The 14,742-nt window shown below is 37.2% G+C and overlaps 1 protein-coding gene across 13 annotated transcripts in view; it reads left to right on the top strand.

The window, feature by feature from the left end:
* Positions 1 to 14,742, top strand: part of ARMC3 (armadillo repeat containing 3) — a 57,876-nt gene that overhangs the window by 36,955 nt on the left and 6,179 nt on the right. For all 13 annotated transcript variants that reach the window (XM_057432689.1, XM_057432679.1, XM_057432692.1 and 10 more), the window contains 5 exons: positions 4,522 to 4,771; positions 5,964 to 6,100; positions 8,807 to 8,975; positions 9,869 to 9,978; positions 11,048 to 11,140. In XM_057432689.1, coding sequence (XP_057288672.1) covers positions 4,522 to 4,771; positions 5,964 to 6,100; positions 8,807 to 8,975; positions 9,869 to 9,978; positions 11,048 to 11,140 — 759 coding nt within the window. The remainder of the gene's footprint in view (positions 1 to 4,521; positions 4,772 to 5,963; positions 6,101 to 8,806; positions 8,976 to 9,868; positions 9,979 to 11,047; positions 11,141 to 14,742) is intronic.

The raw sequence follows: 14,742 nt of genomic DNA on the forward strand, positions 1-14,742 counted from the left end.
AAACTTTTGGTAATTATTTTATTGTCAACTTTTAATTTCTTTTTGTAGTGAAACCAATGAAGAAAGCATTTGTCTCAAACTCTCAGCATTCATTGAGTTGAGTGATCTTTAGCGAACTTTCAAGAAAATCTCTTAGCTTGTTACAATGTATACTTAAAATTAATAATTTCAATTAAATATTAATTATCTGACCTTTTAATATTTGTCTTTTCAATGGCACTTGAGAAAAATAATTTAGCTGTTCCTGTACATAGTAATTTGAATTCAGGTGTAATCAGAATTTTACTCTTTCACTACAGAGCATGGTTAAGATCATTAGGGTACCTGAACCATATATACCCTGGCTAAGGTAAATGGCTAACCCTATTAGGTTAGGCACTCTCACAATCATAACCATGTGCTTATTAGTCATAACATTTGAATTATTTTAACTTTAATTTGAGCTCCACAATTTCTACACCTATCTCATCTGGTTTTTCTTGTTTGCTTGTTTGTAATTCAAATGGCTTCCAATTTTCAAAAAACCATGGTGATACTGCAAATGGATCTTTTTTCTTTTTTTTTTTTTTTTTTATTCCTTTGTCATTATCTTTTTTCCTTTTCCCTGATCTTTTCTTTCCATTAGGGTACTTGATGTATTTTGAATCTTTACACAATGTGGAGGAAAAAAACTGTGTATTTATATAATTTATTCCTTTATCACATCAAATAGTGTAATTTTTTTTCAGCTAATCCGATGTAGTCCTGTAGTGGGTGCACTGACAAAGTGCTCCGTCTCAGTAGGATGTGTTCTGCAGGCAGGGAGAGGCAAGTGCTCATTTACATTAGGCAAAGACAGTGATGGTAAAAGCTTCTTCCTCTGGCTTTTATTTCTTTGTAATCAGAATCTACACAATGTGTATCTCTGCCCAAGATGGAAGGGTATGAGGATCTTCATGATGAGATCTTAATGTTGTAGTATTTCAGCACCTTAAAAGCTTAAGCATATTGATTCTTTCAGCTCCATTCTGATGTCGGGTACTGCTGTTTCTTTAGCAGCTGGAGCTCTGTGGCCCAGGGTGACAGTGCTATGGAGGCCTTCTCTGGAGGGCTAAGGAGTAGCAGTGTGTTTATCTATGGATTCTCCATTCTTCCCTCATAACCTCTTCTGTATGTATCTCTGTCACCAGGACACAGCATTGCTCTCAGGTGTTTATGCCCCTTAAAATCTTATTCTCAAAGGTACTGGTTACCTTCAGCTCTTACTACCCGCTTTCATCACTTCTAACAGGAATTCTTTTTGCTTTGTAATTGTGCTCTTGATTAAACTAAACCATCACTAAACTGTGCTTCAAAATGAATCTGGGCAGAAGTAGAAGGCAGGATTCAAATAAATATGTATGAACTTCTAAATCAGTGGTTCTCAACCTTTTTGAAGTTGAGTGCCACTTGAGAAAATTGGCTGTGCTCTGTACCTCGCTGAGGTCAACTCTGAACACATGAGAAGCTGTCACCTTGCTCTTTTTTTAAGTACTTGTGTACTTGCTGGCTTTATGGAAATTACAGTGAATCTGCTTCTAATGTGATTGGCTACATCATTCAGTTCCATGTGTCATCCTGGAATCAGTCTGTTAGGGACTATATGTTTATTAGGATTTCCTATGGGAGAAATCATGTGTTATTAGGTGTAGTATAGGAAGAGTAAGTCCCGTACTTACTGCAGAAATATTGGATATATTACACCTGTGAGATGCAGCCATGCATCTCGTGTAGTGTATCTATCTGTCCTGTAAATCCTGGAATTTTGATGTATCCAATGTACAGGAAAAGCTTTGATTTTTTTTTTCTTCTTTTTTTTTTTTTTTTTTAATTTTTGTCCCTGGATAAGGTATTTGTGTGTATACTGTATAATGATATAATCTGGGGGGAAAAAAGCTTATGGATATGCCTTAATGTGCATGTATGGTAAGTCTCTCCCCACATTTTGCCAGCAGGTACATCATGACATCATGTCATGCTACATGTGCTATGCATGTGTGGCTTTCTGGTAAACCTGTGATACATGTGGTGTATAGCTGATCCTTAACATGTGCAATTGACATGTCCAGGATTTCTTCATATACAGCAGCCTGGATAAAGCTACAGCACTCCTGAAGCTGGAAGTCTGGATAAAATTTTTATGGGGAAGAGAAGACAATTATTAACCAGAGAAGTTCAGTGGCCTTACCTAAGTAAAATAAAAAAAATCACCAACCAAGCCAAACCAAACGTTTTCAGCTCTTCTTTATCTGGTCACCCAGGTAAAGGGCTAATGGAAGACAGTCTGAGGAGTGTAGTGCAGGACATCTGAAAACATGGGATTCACTTCTGAACAGAGACTGAAGTGCTTGTATTAAACTGCTGCCTGGCTGCCAGACTTCCTTATACCCATGCTCCAGTGCTAGAGCCGCCATTGCCTTGTAGCTGAGGCAAAGATCAGACTAACAAACCCCGTTAGCCTCTGCTGATTTGCTGCAGGTAGCCTCAGAAGTAAAAAAATCTGGTCTGGAGATACTTGTGCTAAGATGAGTTCACAGTGAGATCGACATTGTGTTGCTCATGAAATGGGATTATATGGCATGCGTTAGCACGTATTCTGCTTTCTATCCTGCTTGCGTAAGAGCGTGACTGTGGCTTTCCTGAGGTTTTTTGTTTTTATCAATGCCTTGCCAGTCTTTGATAGCTTAACTCTTTCTTGTATATGTAATACTTGTAAGCTTGTGTTTATTTTTGCAACTGTGAAAGTTACCAAAAGCCAGTTAGATTTTGGTAAAACACTGTTACAGTAAAAGTAAGATTTTTTTACATCCAGATTTCTCTTATTAAGGTGTTGACAGAAATTTAGCAAAACTTATAAAAAATGTACACTCTTCTCTTGGTCAAGTGCTTAGCTATGCTTGTATAGAGGTGGGAGAGTTTATCATGTTTTTGATATATACAATATATAAAAGAAGGTATAAAAAGCAGTTGCAAAGAAAATTCAAATTGCTATCTGTGCATTTCCATTGCTAACAATAATGCCAACCTTTGTTTAACAAACAGATGAGCCTAATGTAAAATTGCTACACGCAGATATTAAATTTGACATACGCCTCAAATCATTTGATCAAATTTTATGTGCAAGCTTAGCACAAAGACAATTCAGTTTTTACAGTGTGCTGGTTTCTAACGACATTGGGAAAAGCATCCCTGAAGTGAATGTAAGATGGTATAGGCAAAGAAGTAAGCAAAATTTTGGCAAGAAGGTGAACAAAAATCTCAAGTTATGGAATATTTTATGGCATTCAAAGAATATAAACTGCATTGGTTTCAGTAGTTTCTTTTGCCTATGGCAAAGAAACCAAAGAATACATAATGAGGTGGTAACCCAGAAATATATACCTGAAGTTGACTTTGTTATTTTTCCTTTAAGAGGCACTATCCCAGTGAGTACCAGCAGCAGAACAGCAGCATTGAGATGAAGGGCTCATAGGCCAGTTCCTTCTGCTGTGACTGAGCTGTAGTCCCACATGATTATTAGTTCTGCAACACATCAGATTTAAGTAATCTGCAAATGTGTCCTCTAATAGTGTAGCTGCCTGCACTGTCTGCTGTCTCCTGCCTGAAGTTACTATTTCCTTAGTAGTGCTTCATAAACTGTTTTTTTTTTTTTCTTGGCTGCTCTCTAACCTAAATCTGTGAAATGATCCTTAAAAAAAAACGCATCAATCTTCCCCAATTTTATTTGCAAGCAGGTTGTTGCACATCTAGCTTAGAACTTGGCCACACCAGCATTTGTCCCAGCACTTTTGAGGGGCAGCACCCTTCAGCTACGGCTGCAGTATCAACTGGGAGCAGAGGGAATATTTAAACTGGATCTGCTTCTGACAGACATCTTAATGCGGAGCCATAGTCATAGCCAGCCATGAACTCTGTGCTGATGTGTCCATTGTACTCCTGCTGTCTAAATCAGCTTGTATAAAGCCAGCTCAATATCTTCTATGTTGCACTGAACTCCATTATGTGCACCTACTCTTTAAGAATGGCAGAAACTTGGTGTACTTATTCATTCCACCTAGATATCTGATCACAGAAATTTATGGAGACAGCACAAAGAACAATGGCATGAAATTCCATGCACTGTAATCCTTATTAGAAGTTGTGCTAGAATGGTTATGGGGAGAGGTGGTAAGTCTGCAGAGGCATTTGGCTGCAACTAGAGATACAGAAATTTTGCACGTTTGAAAAGATGCAGGATTTACTTCACTTGTTCAGAACCTCAGAAAGAATCCACCTGCTAATAAGTCAAAGAATCCAGAAGTTTGTGACTTTGTCTGCTTAGGTTGTGCCTCTTGAACTTCACACCATGAGTCATATATAAATTACATGCATTACATACACACACATACATATATATAAAAATACTGAAATGTAATGCTAATTTAGTTGACACATATAGAACACTAAGAAGAAAAAAATGGTCCTAAAATAACAAAGATTTTTTCTTCTCCTTCATTTTGCTAGTGCTGTTGCTGAGGCTGAAGGAATTGAGCCATTATTAAATACCTTGTATGCTCAGCGAGATGGAGCCATTGCTAATGCTGCTACAGTTCTAACAAATCTGGCCATGCAAGAGCCATTACGTGTAAATATCCAGAGCCACGGTATTATGAGTGTGCTTGCAGAACCGTTGCGCTCGACCAACAGCCAAGTGCAAAGCAAAGCAGCATTTGCTGTGGCTGTGTTTGGTTGTGATGCTGATGCAAGGACTGAGGTAAAGCTGCTCTTCTGGGCTGTGGTTATTTTATGACATTTCTAGATCCTGAGGTTGCTGTTATTCTTACCTAGAATCTTTGTATTTTGTGTCTGTCCTAAAAGTCCCAGGCTTTCTAGATAGTAGCTAATTTTTCACTTTTATCATAGCTTCGTTCAGCTGAATTTAGCTCAGTTTGTCATGAGAACTTGGAAAGGGTTTTCTTTAATTTCTATGTTTACTGTTGTATTTGCTTGCACCATATTAATGTTTTACAGCTTTTCACTGGCTTTGATGAGCTTGCACAAGGGCTATATCTTAATTCTCATGTTTATGAGCATTAAACATTATGGCTTTCCAGCTGCAACTGTCATCTGAACTTTGAAGATGAGAAGCTCTGCCCTCTTTACTCTCCCTCAGCATTGTTCTATTGCCCATTTTCAAGGCCGGAATGGCAGTGCCTGACCTTGTTTGATAAGATCCTGCATGTACATGGAGTAAATGTAATTCAGGCAAAACTCAAAATATAATTAATCACTTGATCAGTGGCATCCAGCAAGTTGAACTTCTCACTGTTTATCAATGGTCACGCTATTTTCTTTTAATAAATAAGGATGATCCTATGTGCATTCATAGATCTTAAGCTGGGGTTTTCTCATGGGTCAAGACTCTTAATTAGGACATGAATAAGGGGCATAGATAATTAGTCTACCTCTTTCAGTGTCCTTAAAATGTCTTTCTTTTCAAAAATCCAAATGAGCAATATTTCCTCCAGCATGTATAGGAAAGATACTGTAGTACACAAGAGAATAGGACGTTAATAAGATTGTCATACATACAATACAATACAAATTCAAATAAATTGTTACGTAAGTAAGTTGCTAGGAGGCAACAGAACACAGAAAAAGCTGTGTAATTCTCTGTGGCAGTCTGGAGTTGCACAGTCTCTTCAGTTTCCGTACCACAATCTAATAACTGAAAATCAAGGCAGAGCCAGAACGGATGTGTGCCTTGTACTGCTCCTGAATCTTGCTTCAGCTCTAGCCTATGCCAAGTTCACAGAAGCACAGAATCCCCATAAATGATCTTTCTAGCAGCCCAGCATAGCTTGTCTACAAGCCTTGAATGTTTCGGAAGGTGAATTTCACAGGCAGTTCTTGCTGAGATAAATGAAATATGTAAGAGGCAACATCATCTTTTTTTTTTTTTGCAGTTAAGAAAAGCAGATGGACTGGGACCACTCGTTGAACTGCTGCATTCTAAAAATGAAGAAGTCAGAAGAAATGCCTGTTGGGCTGTTATGATCTGTGCAAGTGATGAACTAACTGCTGTTGAACTATGCAGGCTAGGGTGAGTAGAAATAGTATCGAGGGGCAGAGGGAAGATTTTGATGCAGTAATTCTAGTAAGTTGATCTTTACACGTTTATAGCAGAATAACAAAGTTAAGCTATATGTTTTGGTAAGCAGAAGCTACTTACGCACTACTGATGTTATAGATTACAAAGTATTGATTTTAAGTAACAGAAGGCTTAAGATAAAACGTAAGCCTGAAAAGAGACTTTGTCTGGAGTTATAAAAATGTTTATTGTTTTTGTGACTGAGTTGGGCTTTACATTGAAGGTGTGCTTGTATCACTCAAAATTAGGGACTGCAGTGCCTCATACATATGAAACTGAAATTAAAGTTTTGGGCTAAGTTCAGTATACAGTAAATTTTATTTAATATGCACAGGCTAAATTTGATTTAAAGCTCTGGTTAACTGCAGGTGTGCTAAAGTATCACATAAAAAAGCCTCTGTTTTATTCCTTCTTAGAAAGTCCAGGTTCCATATATTAATATCTGAATTACAAAAGCTGGTTTAAGTTATCGGAGTAGGACTCTAATTTATGTCCTTCTAGTCTGACAGCATATTATTGATAATAATACATTAAGCATAGTTTTTCAACCATCAGGCACTACTTCATGTTATTTTCATGTAGATCATATTTCCCTGACTTGCTTATGAGTATCAAAGTAGGAATGTGCGAAAAGACTTATTAAAGTCAAAACATACCTCTAAGTCAACTCATCTCTCATGTCTTCTACTTCTGTCTGTATGTTAAGTCAGTTACCGTGTCACAGAAAGGATTAGATTGGCTTTACATGATTTATTCTTGACAAACGCAAAATAGCTATTTCTTATCTCTTGTTGCTTGCAAAGTGATTGTTTAATAATTTGATATGGTGCTCCTTGGACACTGAAATTTGGCTGAATTATCTCCATTGTAACTTCCTTGTTCTTCATTTTTCAAATGTAGATACAATCTTTGCCCTTCTCCACTCCCCTGGCACCTAGCCTGTCCTCACTAAATTTTCAAATACAATTACAAACAGTTCAGAAGTTGCTTTTGCCAATTCATAGAGCAGTGTGAGGTAGATATCCTCAGGGGCTGCTAACTTTGCCGCCTCAAACTTCTTCTAGACATACTAAGCCTACTGTTTCTACCTTCTTTGTTAATATTACTACCAGGCATCTGCTTGCAACCTTCTTTTATGAAAACTGAAGCAAAAAAGGCATCAGACACTCCAGTCTTTTCTGTGCCATCTGTTACGAGTTTTCTTCCCACATTGAGTAATAGGTCTACATTTTCCTCTCTGACTTGCAGCATATGAAATGTTTATTTTTGTTTCAGTCCCTGACTAGTTGTGTCTCACTTTGCCTGTGGGTCTTTTGGGTTTATCCCTAACTTTTTCTTTTCAAAAGTGTCAGTGTTTCCATTTCTGTATAAGTCTTTCTTTTTTGTTTTCAGGTCTTCACAGAATTTTTGGTGCAGCTTTATTTGGCCATTTATGTCTTTCCTCCATATGAGGGTAATGTGCCATTGTTCCTGTAATGTCATCTGTTTTAGACACTGCTGTACACACTAGCTTTTCCATATTCATTTTTCCCCTTTAAAATTCTCTGCATCACTTGCTGGTTACCTGACTTTGTTGCAGTATGCTGTATGACAAATAGCCTGTACTGCTCTTCCACTATTTTCTCCCATTGTTCCCTTCTAAAAGAGAGGGCTGTTATTTGCCTTGCCTGAAAAATTTATTCTCTGGAATTCATCTGCCATACCTTCAGAAGTCTACGTGGCAAATGTCCACAGCTGAGGCTCCCTGTGTAGTTCACAGAGCAGTCTAAACGTGGAGTTCATTATATTTATATATACATATATATATATTAAATTGACTCCTCAGGATGCGAAGAATGTCTGCATGTGTGTATATACACACAGAGATATCAACTGAATACATACACACATATATAAATATATTTCCCTATTTCTTCCTGTTTTTTTTCATTCCTAAACAGTTTCATAACTGCAGTGTGCTATGTTCTCCTCACTGAGCTTTCTTTATCTTCTTCGAGCTTTTTCTCAGCTTTTCAGGTCAGAAGTTATCAGTATGTGGGTTTCAGCACCCAAAACAGCTGAATAAATGAATTCCTGTACTCTGGTGTCCTCACATGACTATTTGTTTCTACCTTCATCCTGCAAAAATCCTGCCATCCTGACGGTGCTGACACAACTGCTTGTTTCCATGCTCAACCGCGTTTATCAAATCTCTGCCAACTGTGCCTCCCCGAACACAGTAATAGTCCTAAACCAGAAGGATTCACACATTGAGTATTGCACAGCTGGAATCTGCAAACTGCATTGCAACATTGCAAGTTGGAGGGAGAGACATTCCCTGATTTGTATCTTATCATCAGCTCTGAACATTATTCCTTCTACTCTACTTTTACATCCTTCTTTTTCTCAGGTTCTCTGTGGTGCTTAACATCCTTCTGGTATAAGGCTGTGGCATCCTGTCCATGTTTCTTTATGTAAGTTTAACTGCCTAAATTTTTCTTCCCTAAAGAAAGAATTCTGTGCAGCACAGCCACCTCCTTGCTGGCCCAGGGAGCACAAGGCTACCACTTGGAAATGAATCTGTCTTGGCCTTGGTAATGCTGAAAACAAACTCTGGACTGTATAATAACAATTAATTGGTATTTAATGATGAATCAGCCTTTGTATTTTGTTTAACAGTGCTTTAGATATCCTAGAAGAAATTAATCTATCAATAAGCCGCAAAAATAACTTTAGTAAAGCTGCTCTGGAAAAGCTACTTGATAACAACCTTTCCCAAAAGTACAGCCAGATGGGATATTTATCATCAAATAATATCATTACTGATGGATTCTACGATTGTGGTCAGGTAAGCTACTTTAAATAAATTACCCTTCTTAGAAAGGATGAAATTTTCTTATTGATTTGGAAAAAGTAAGAGTACTACAGCAAAAGCCAAAATCTAGCTATGTAAAATACCTTCTTTTCTTGTCCTGAAGCTTCCCAGCTTTTATACAAATTTCTTTTGATTATCTTTCTTCATGGATGAAATCTTATCATCTTCATGTTACACCCCAGTTGTGATCTTCTTCCCAACCCTATGTAAGCTGTGCAGACATAGCTCCTTTCCAGATCCTTTCTCAGACTTCAGTTCTTCTGGTCTCTTTCCCTAATATCTCTTTTCTAAATACTGACCTTACACTGAATGACCTATGGACTTTTTGTTTATTTTTACATAAAGAAGTAAAGAGTTCATATTTTCACCTTGGTCATGACCCTTTCTCTCACAAAGCAGTGTTTATATATAAAGAATGACTCCAGCATCACTTGTTAGTGCTGTGTTCAGTTTAAATCCAAGGACTTTTCAAAATGCCCAAATTAATTAGAAATACCAGTCTGACTGAAAATCAGTGAAATAACTGCTCCTAAAGCACTTGGTTGCATTTGAAAAATCTGTCCTATATTGTAAAGCTTTCAGAGGCAGGAACTTTTCAACATCCTAGAACTATTTGAAAAGTAACAATAGTAACAATAACTACAAGTTAAATTATTTACAGGCAATCTTTTCTAAGAAAATTGACTAAGAAAATGCAAATGAAGAACAAAACAATTTTACTTATTTTGAATGACTTTATAAAGTCTCATGTAAGCCTTCTGTTCAAGATTATGAATTTTAAATTACTCTATAAAGATCTTCTAAATACATTATTTTCTCTTCATCTTTAACTGAACACCTTTTCTTCTATGTTAATTTTCTTGTAGATAAAACGTGGAATGAAATTTTCATCTCTGGAGGAATTGAGTATGCAAGCTCTTACTGACCGTCGGGCCATAATCTTCATTAATGCTAAACCACAAGAAGAGCAAGCCAGGTTTGATCTACGAAGTTATTGTGGTAGCTCATCTTTTCTGTCATTTCCATTGATTCCAGTACAAACTACATAGTCTATATATGTATACACATATATAAAATAGATTATCCCTAGTATCCCTAATATTTAATCCCTAGCTTCATGTCCTAGAAGGCAAGATATTTCTATTTTGGAAAATAGGAATTTAGAAAATAACATTTTTTCCCTCTAGACAGGAAAGATTTATTCAGTTGAGCTGCTTTTTTTCACTTAGCCATTAAGACTTATTCATTTAACACCCTTTGATTCCTGATGCTGGCATACCCAGTGTTGTATTAGCTATTACAAAGCTTGTCATCTGCCATTATAATTATGTCATCTAAGCTGAATGTCAATATGCAGCAATGGAACCTATGATTTGATGATCTTCTTGTACAGACAAATGCATGGAATTTTAAGCACAACATCCCAAGTGGCAGGACAAAGCCAGGCATCGTGCTTTCATACTTGATATAGAACCCATGCCTGTTCCTTCTCTGTTTAAGTTGAAGCCAGCCTAACAAATCTTCCTAGATTCAAATGCAGGAAGTTGGTATTTGGCTTGTTTAACTGGGAGTCACTTCCTGTAAACAGTCTCACAGATCAAAGAATGCTCTACCAATATTTTGCAAGTCCAAAACCTTCTTCTCTGTCAACACATCACATATTTGGTTAACAGTATCATTAGCTTCCTTTTAAGCTTGTATATGACACCATAAAGATGTCTGAGAATATCTATAACAAACTTTCATGCTCTTTGTTGATCCCTAGAGTTGTCTTTAACTATCAGGTTTTCTTTCTTTGACTTTGATACAGCTTCTTGCCTTTGGCAGCAGTCTTACTTTCCAGTTACTTTTGTGTCCATCGTTTGGTATTTGGTTATTTCATTTTTGATTCCTGAATCAGTATCTGGTTTCTTACTGGTTATGTTATTTCTTCCACTTATATTTTCCTATGAATATATTTAGTGGCCTTTAAAATCAGAACTTCATTTTCACAGTTTAATATGCAAACACTAATTGACATGCAAAAATATCTTGTTCCATTTCAGTCCTCCAGGAGAGGAGAAGGCACACGATTCATCACATGAACAAACTATCTTATCACCTTCTATTTCAAGAAAAAGCAGTAGAGAGAAAACAAGGTATGGTTTTAAAATTTACTACTTTTCAATATTCTGTTATTGCTCTAACATTAGAAATAAAATTCTGATTGAAAATAGTGATAGACAGTTTTCAAATGGAGTACAAAATGCTCAAATACAATGTTATATATGTTTTTGGAGTCTTTCTTTTACCTCCTAATTGCTGTAGTCTTCCTTTTCTATCTTAGTAATGATTTGTCCTCCATCCCCATGCTTTCTTAGAACATCTCCTGTTTATTTGGCTGGTTTTCCTTTCAATATCCCTTAGAGGCAGTGAAATTATGTTATTTTACAGCTTAACAACCAAGACACAGGGAAACTAGGGTAGAAGTTCCTTCTCAATTTAGAACCTAGACACACAAAAAGTTCCTACACTGCATGCATGCATCTTTGTTTCTAGATTAGATTTCTTCCAGTGAAATTTTATACATGACTAAAAGCTGAGAAGGGTGTTCTCAAAACTGTCTCCGTTTTGACAGCAACAAGCCTAAAACTGCCTCGCTTTTGCAGGGCTCCCACTGACCCATACAATACACTAGGTACAATCCTGCACTCCTCTCTGTAGAACTGATGTGGTAGGCATGTCTGCTCATAACAAATAGGTCAGAGCCTCTAGCCTTGTGGTAGGAAATTAATTTCTTTCCTTTACAGAAAGAGGGTTTGATCCTGTCCTTCCCACCTGGAGGTAGCTGACCACAAGATATTTGGGGTTTAGCAGTCTCTTTCTGGTTTGTTGTAGCTATTCACTAACAATGAGGTGGAATGAACAGAGCTGTCTACTTCAGCTGTTAGGGTACTTAACTGAGAGAGTAGAGACCAACGACTGGTCATTGTCTTGATGACTTTTAATATAAGGCACTTAACCCTTAGTTTGTTCCTGCTAAAGAAAATTGAACCATGATCCCCCAGCTGTGCTTTATATAAAACAGCAGCACAATCATGACCACAACAGTGTCCTTCAGAAAAGGCAGGTGTAAATGCCTAATCCTAAAGAAATTTTCAGGATTTCCAAACTGGTCCACATAGAGCTTCCTTGACATTGATGGGGTGATATCTAGTCCTTGATAGGAATGTGATATAACCTACAACTCTCCTTGGTTTTTCTGTTAGCTAACTTAATGAGCTGACCATTTATCATGCTAGTTTCTGTGGGTCTCAGTCCTGTCTTCCTGATTTTTCTTAGTTTATGGTATAGGGAGCCTTGGCTCTGCTTCAGGGCTGTGAATGTGATGTCAGTGGTGGGCATTACAAAATCCTAAGTGCTACAGGATCATAAAAAAAAGCCCACAGGAGAGATGGCATGCCTGTTGTGGGAACTGAAGTGCTACATTTGCAATGTTTAGCTTGGAGCTCACCCATGAACTGTGATATGTCTGTACAGGCATTTTAGTGATATTGTGGATTTCTCAGACTGCTTCTATATTTCTGTGTATGTATGTATGTATCTGTGCTGGAGACATGAAATCTGCAGTAGGAAAGTAAAGAGAAAATTCAAACCTGCTTTGTGATCTCAATAGTTCAATTGTATCTCCAGTGGAGGAAAAGAGAGAATTATCTGGACAATGGTGTTCAGTCAGCAAAACCAGCATTAGAGAAAAAGGCTTGATGTATTATTCTTTGAATTATATGTCTTATCAGCTTCTTTAGAACTGACATGCAAATTGTTGACAGATAATAGCTACTGACTGTGAAGGGTTGAGGTTCTGACTTAAATCAGAACGTGGATTGTGAGGTAGGTCTATCCACTTGACTTGTGGATCTATCTATTGACTTACAAGGCAGACATTTACATTTGACTAGTTATTTGGACTGCAAGCACTTTTGGAATTCAGTTTAAATAATTTCATAGTAGGTAACTGAAATGGATCATGTCAGTTGCATTGTGGAAGGTTCCCATTTCAGGATGCAAAAGAGTTTTCAATATTGCATCTTGAGTGTCTTAGCAGGCATATTCTAGCTTCTGCTCATTTAGCAGGTCCTCCTGAAGCCCAACACACTCTGGTCATGACCCACTATGCAATGTCAGTTTACTCAAAAGGAGCAGAAGGCAATGGGAGATATTGAGCCCCCTGGTGCCCTGCAATTGTGGGGGATTCCTTCATCTCAGAAGATGCTCTAGAGTCGTGGACCATTTTGCATAGTCTCAAGCAGCTGCGCAAAGCTTAGAGATCTGTTCTGACAAGATGTTTGTTTATTACAATGTGAGACGAGGATACCCTTGGATAATTGCTTTTTAATCTATTTTATGTCAGTTACACAGTAAATGACTGCTGGGTTAGCAACAATAACTCTTTTGAAAGCAAAAAAAATTCTTTACAAGAAGGATCCCAAATACCTGTCTCGATTTCCCATAGCAAACTTGCAGGGATACAAAGACTTCTTTCTTCAAGTATGAAATAATTGCTTTTGAATGTCATGATCAAGTTGTATGATTTATAACCCCATTGTCATTCATTTTGAATCCATAATTCATACATCGTTATTATTATTAATTTGTGAGATATATGGGAGTTACTTGAAGGTCAGTAGCCGACTCCAAGTCTCAAACATACTCAGACCTTTTCTGACATATTTTTTTCCTTTGATCATACATTTCTGTTCATCAATATTTTGCAAAGTACTACTGAACACAGCTTAAAGATGTTGTTTTGAAAAAGTAAATCTACTTTGTATAAACCACACTTGAAAGCTAAAAGAAAGAGCAGTTGTAATTGTCTGCTGGAAGTGTTTGAATTAGATGTAGAGGAAGTGCATAGTAGACAGGTTGACATATATTTTCATGGACAGATAGCAACCTTTTTAATCAAACGGTTGCATATCTGATATACACATTCACTGGGCTAAAATACGATGTTTAATGTAGACTGACAAATTTACATTTATTCTATGCTATGTTCCAGTACATCATTTAAGGAGGTGCTTTCCAGTGTCCATTTACTCCTTTTCTAAAGACAGCCAAAGGATTAAGCTATGTGAAAAAGGAAAGAAAATAGGTGTAATGGCTTTCTTTTAGTGGTAGGATATTTTATTGGCTGCCTTCTTCCTCACACTGATTCTCTGGTGACCCATTGGACTTTTTTTGCAGCAGAAATCAGAAACATCTTGGACACTGTTAACAGCCATGAGTTCTTCTTTGTATATTTGTCTACATTCATGGCAAGTATGTGTCATGAGTAGTAAGACAGCTTTGGGAAAGGAGAGTGATTTTTTTTTTTTTCAGATGTCATAATTCCCACTGGTAAATAAAATAATAAAAGAGGACACAAAAAAGATAGTAGAAGTCTAGTGTAATGGTCACTGGTTATTTTATGGCACTGTGCTATGAGACAGCACCTCCACAGTTCCTTAGGAGGTAAGTATTAGACATGATGAACTGAAGAGTTGAGGAGTAAGGTAGGGACAGGTGTGGAAGACAACTTTAAAGCAGCCATTCCACCAAGGAACCATAGTCATACCTGAGAGAAATAGGCAGCAACAAAAACCCCAAACAAATCACTGCTCAAACCCATCCCTCTCAGTGTTTTCTTTCTGAAAACTGGAAAGGAGAGTAAGAGTGATTCAAGAGTCATCTGAGTAGATAGGAATAGGAAACAGTTTTCTTT

The sequence above is a fragment of the Pezoporus wallicus genome, unplaced genomic scaffold (assembly GCF_028554395.1).
Source record: "Pezoporus wallicus isolate ANWC-B61680 ecotype Strahan unplaced genomic scaffold, APGP_CSIRO_Pwel_v1 scaffold_2584, whole genome shotgun sequence".
NCBI classification, from domain to species: Eukaryota; Metazoa; Chordata; class Aves; order Psittaciformes; family Psittacidae; genus Pezoporus; species Pezoporus wallicus.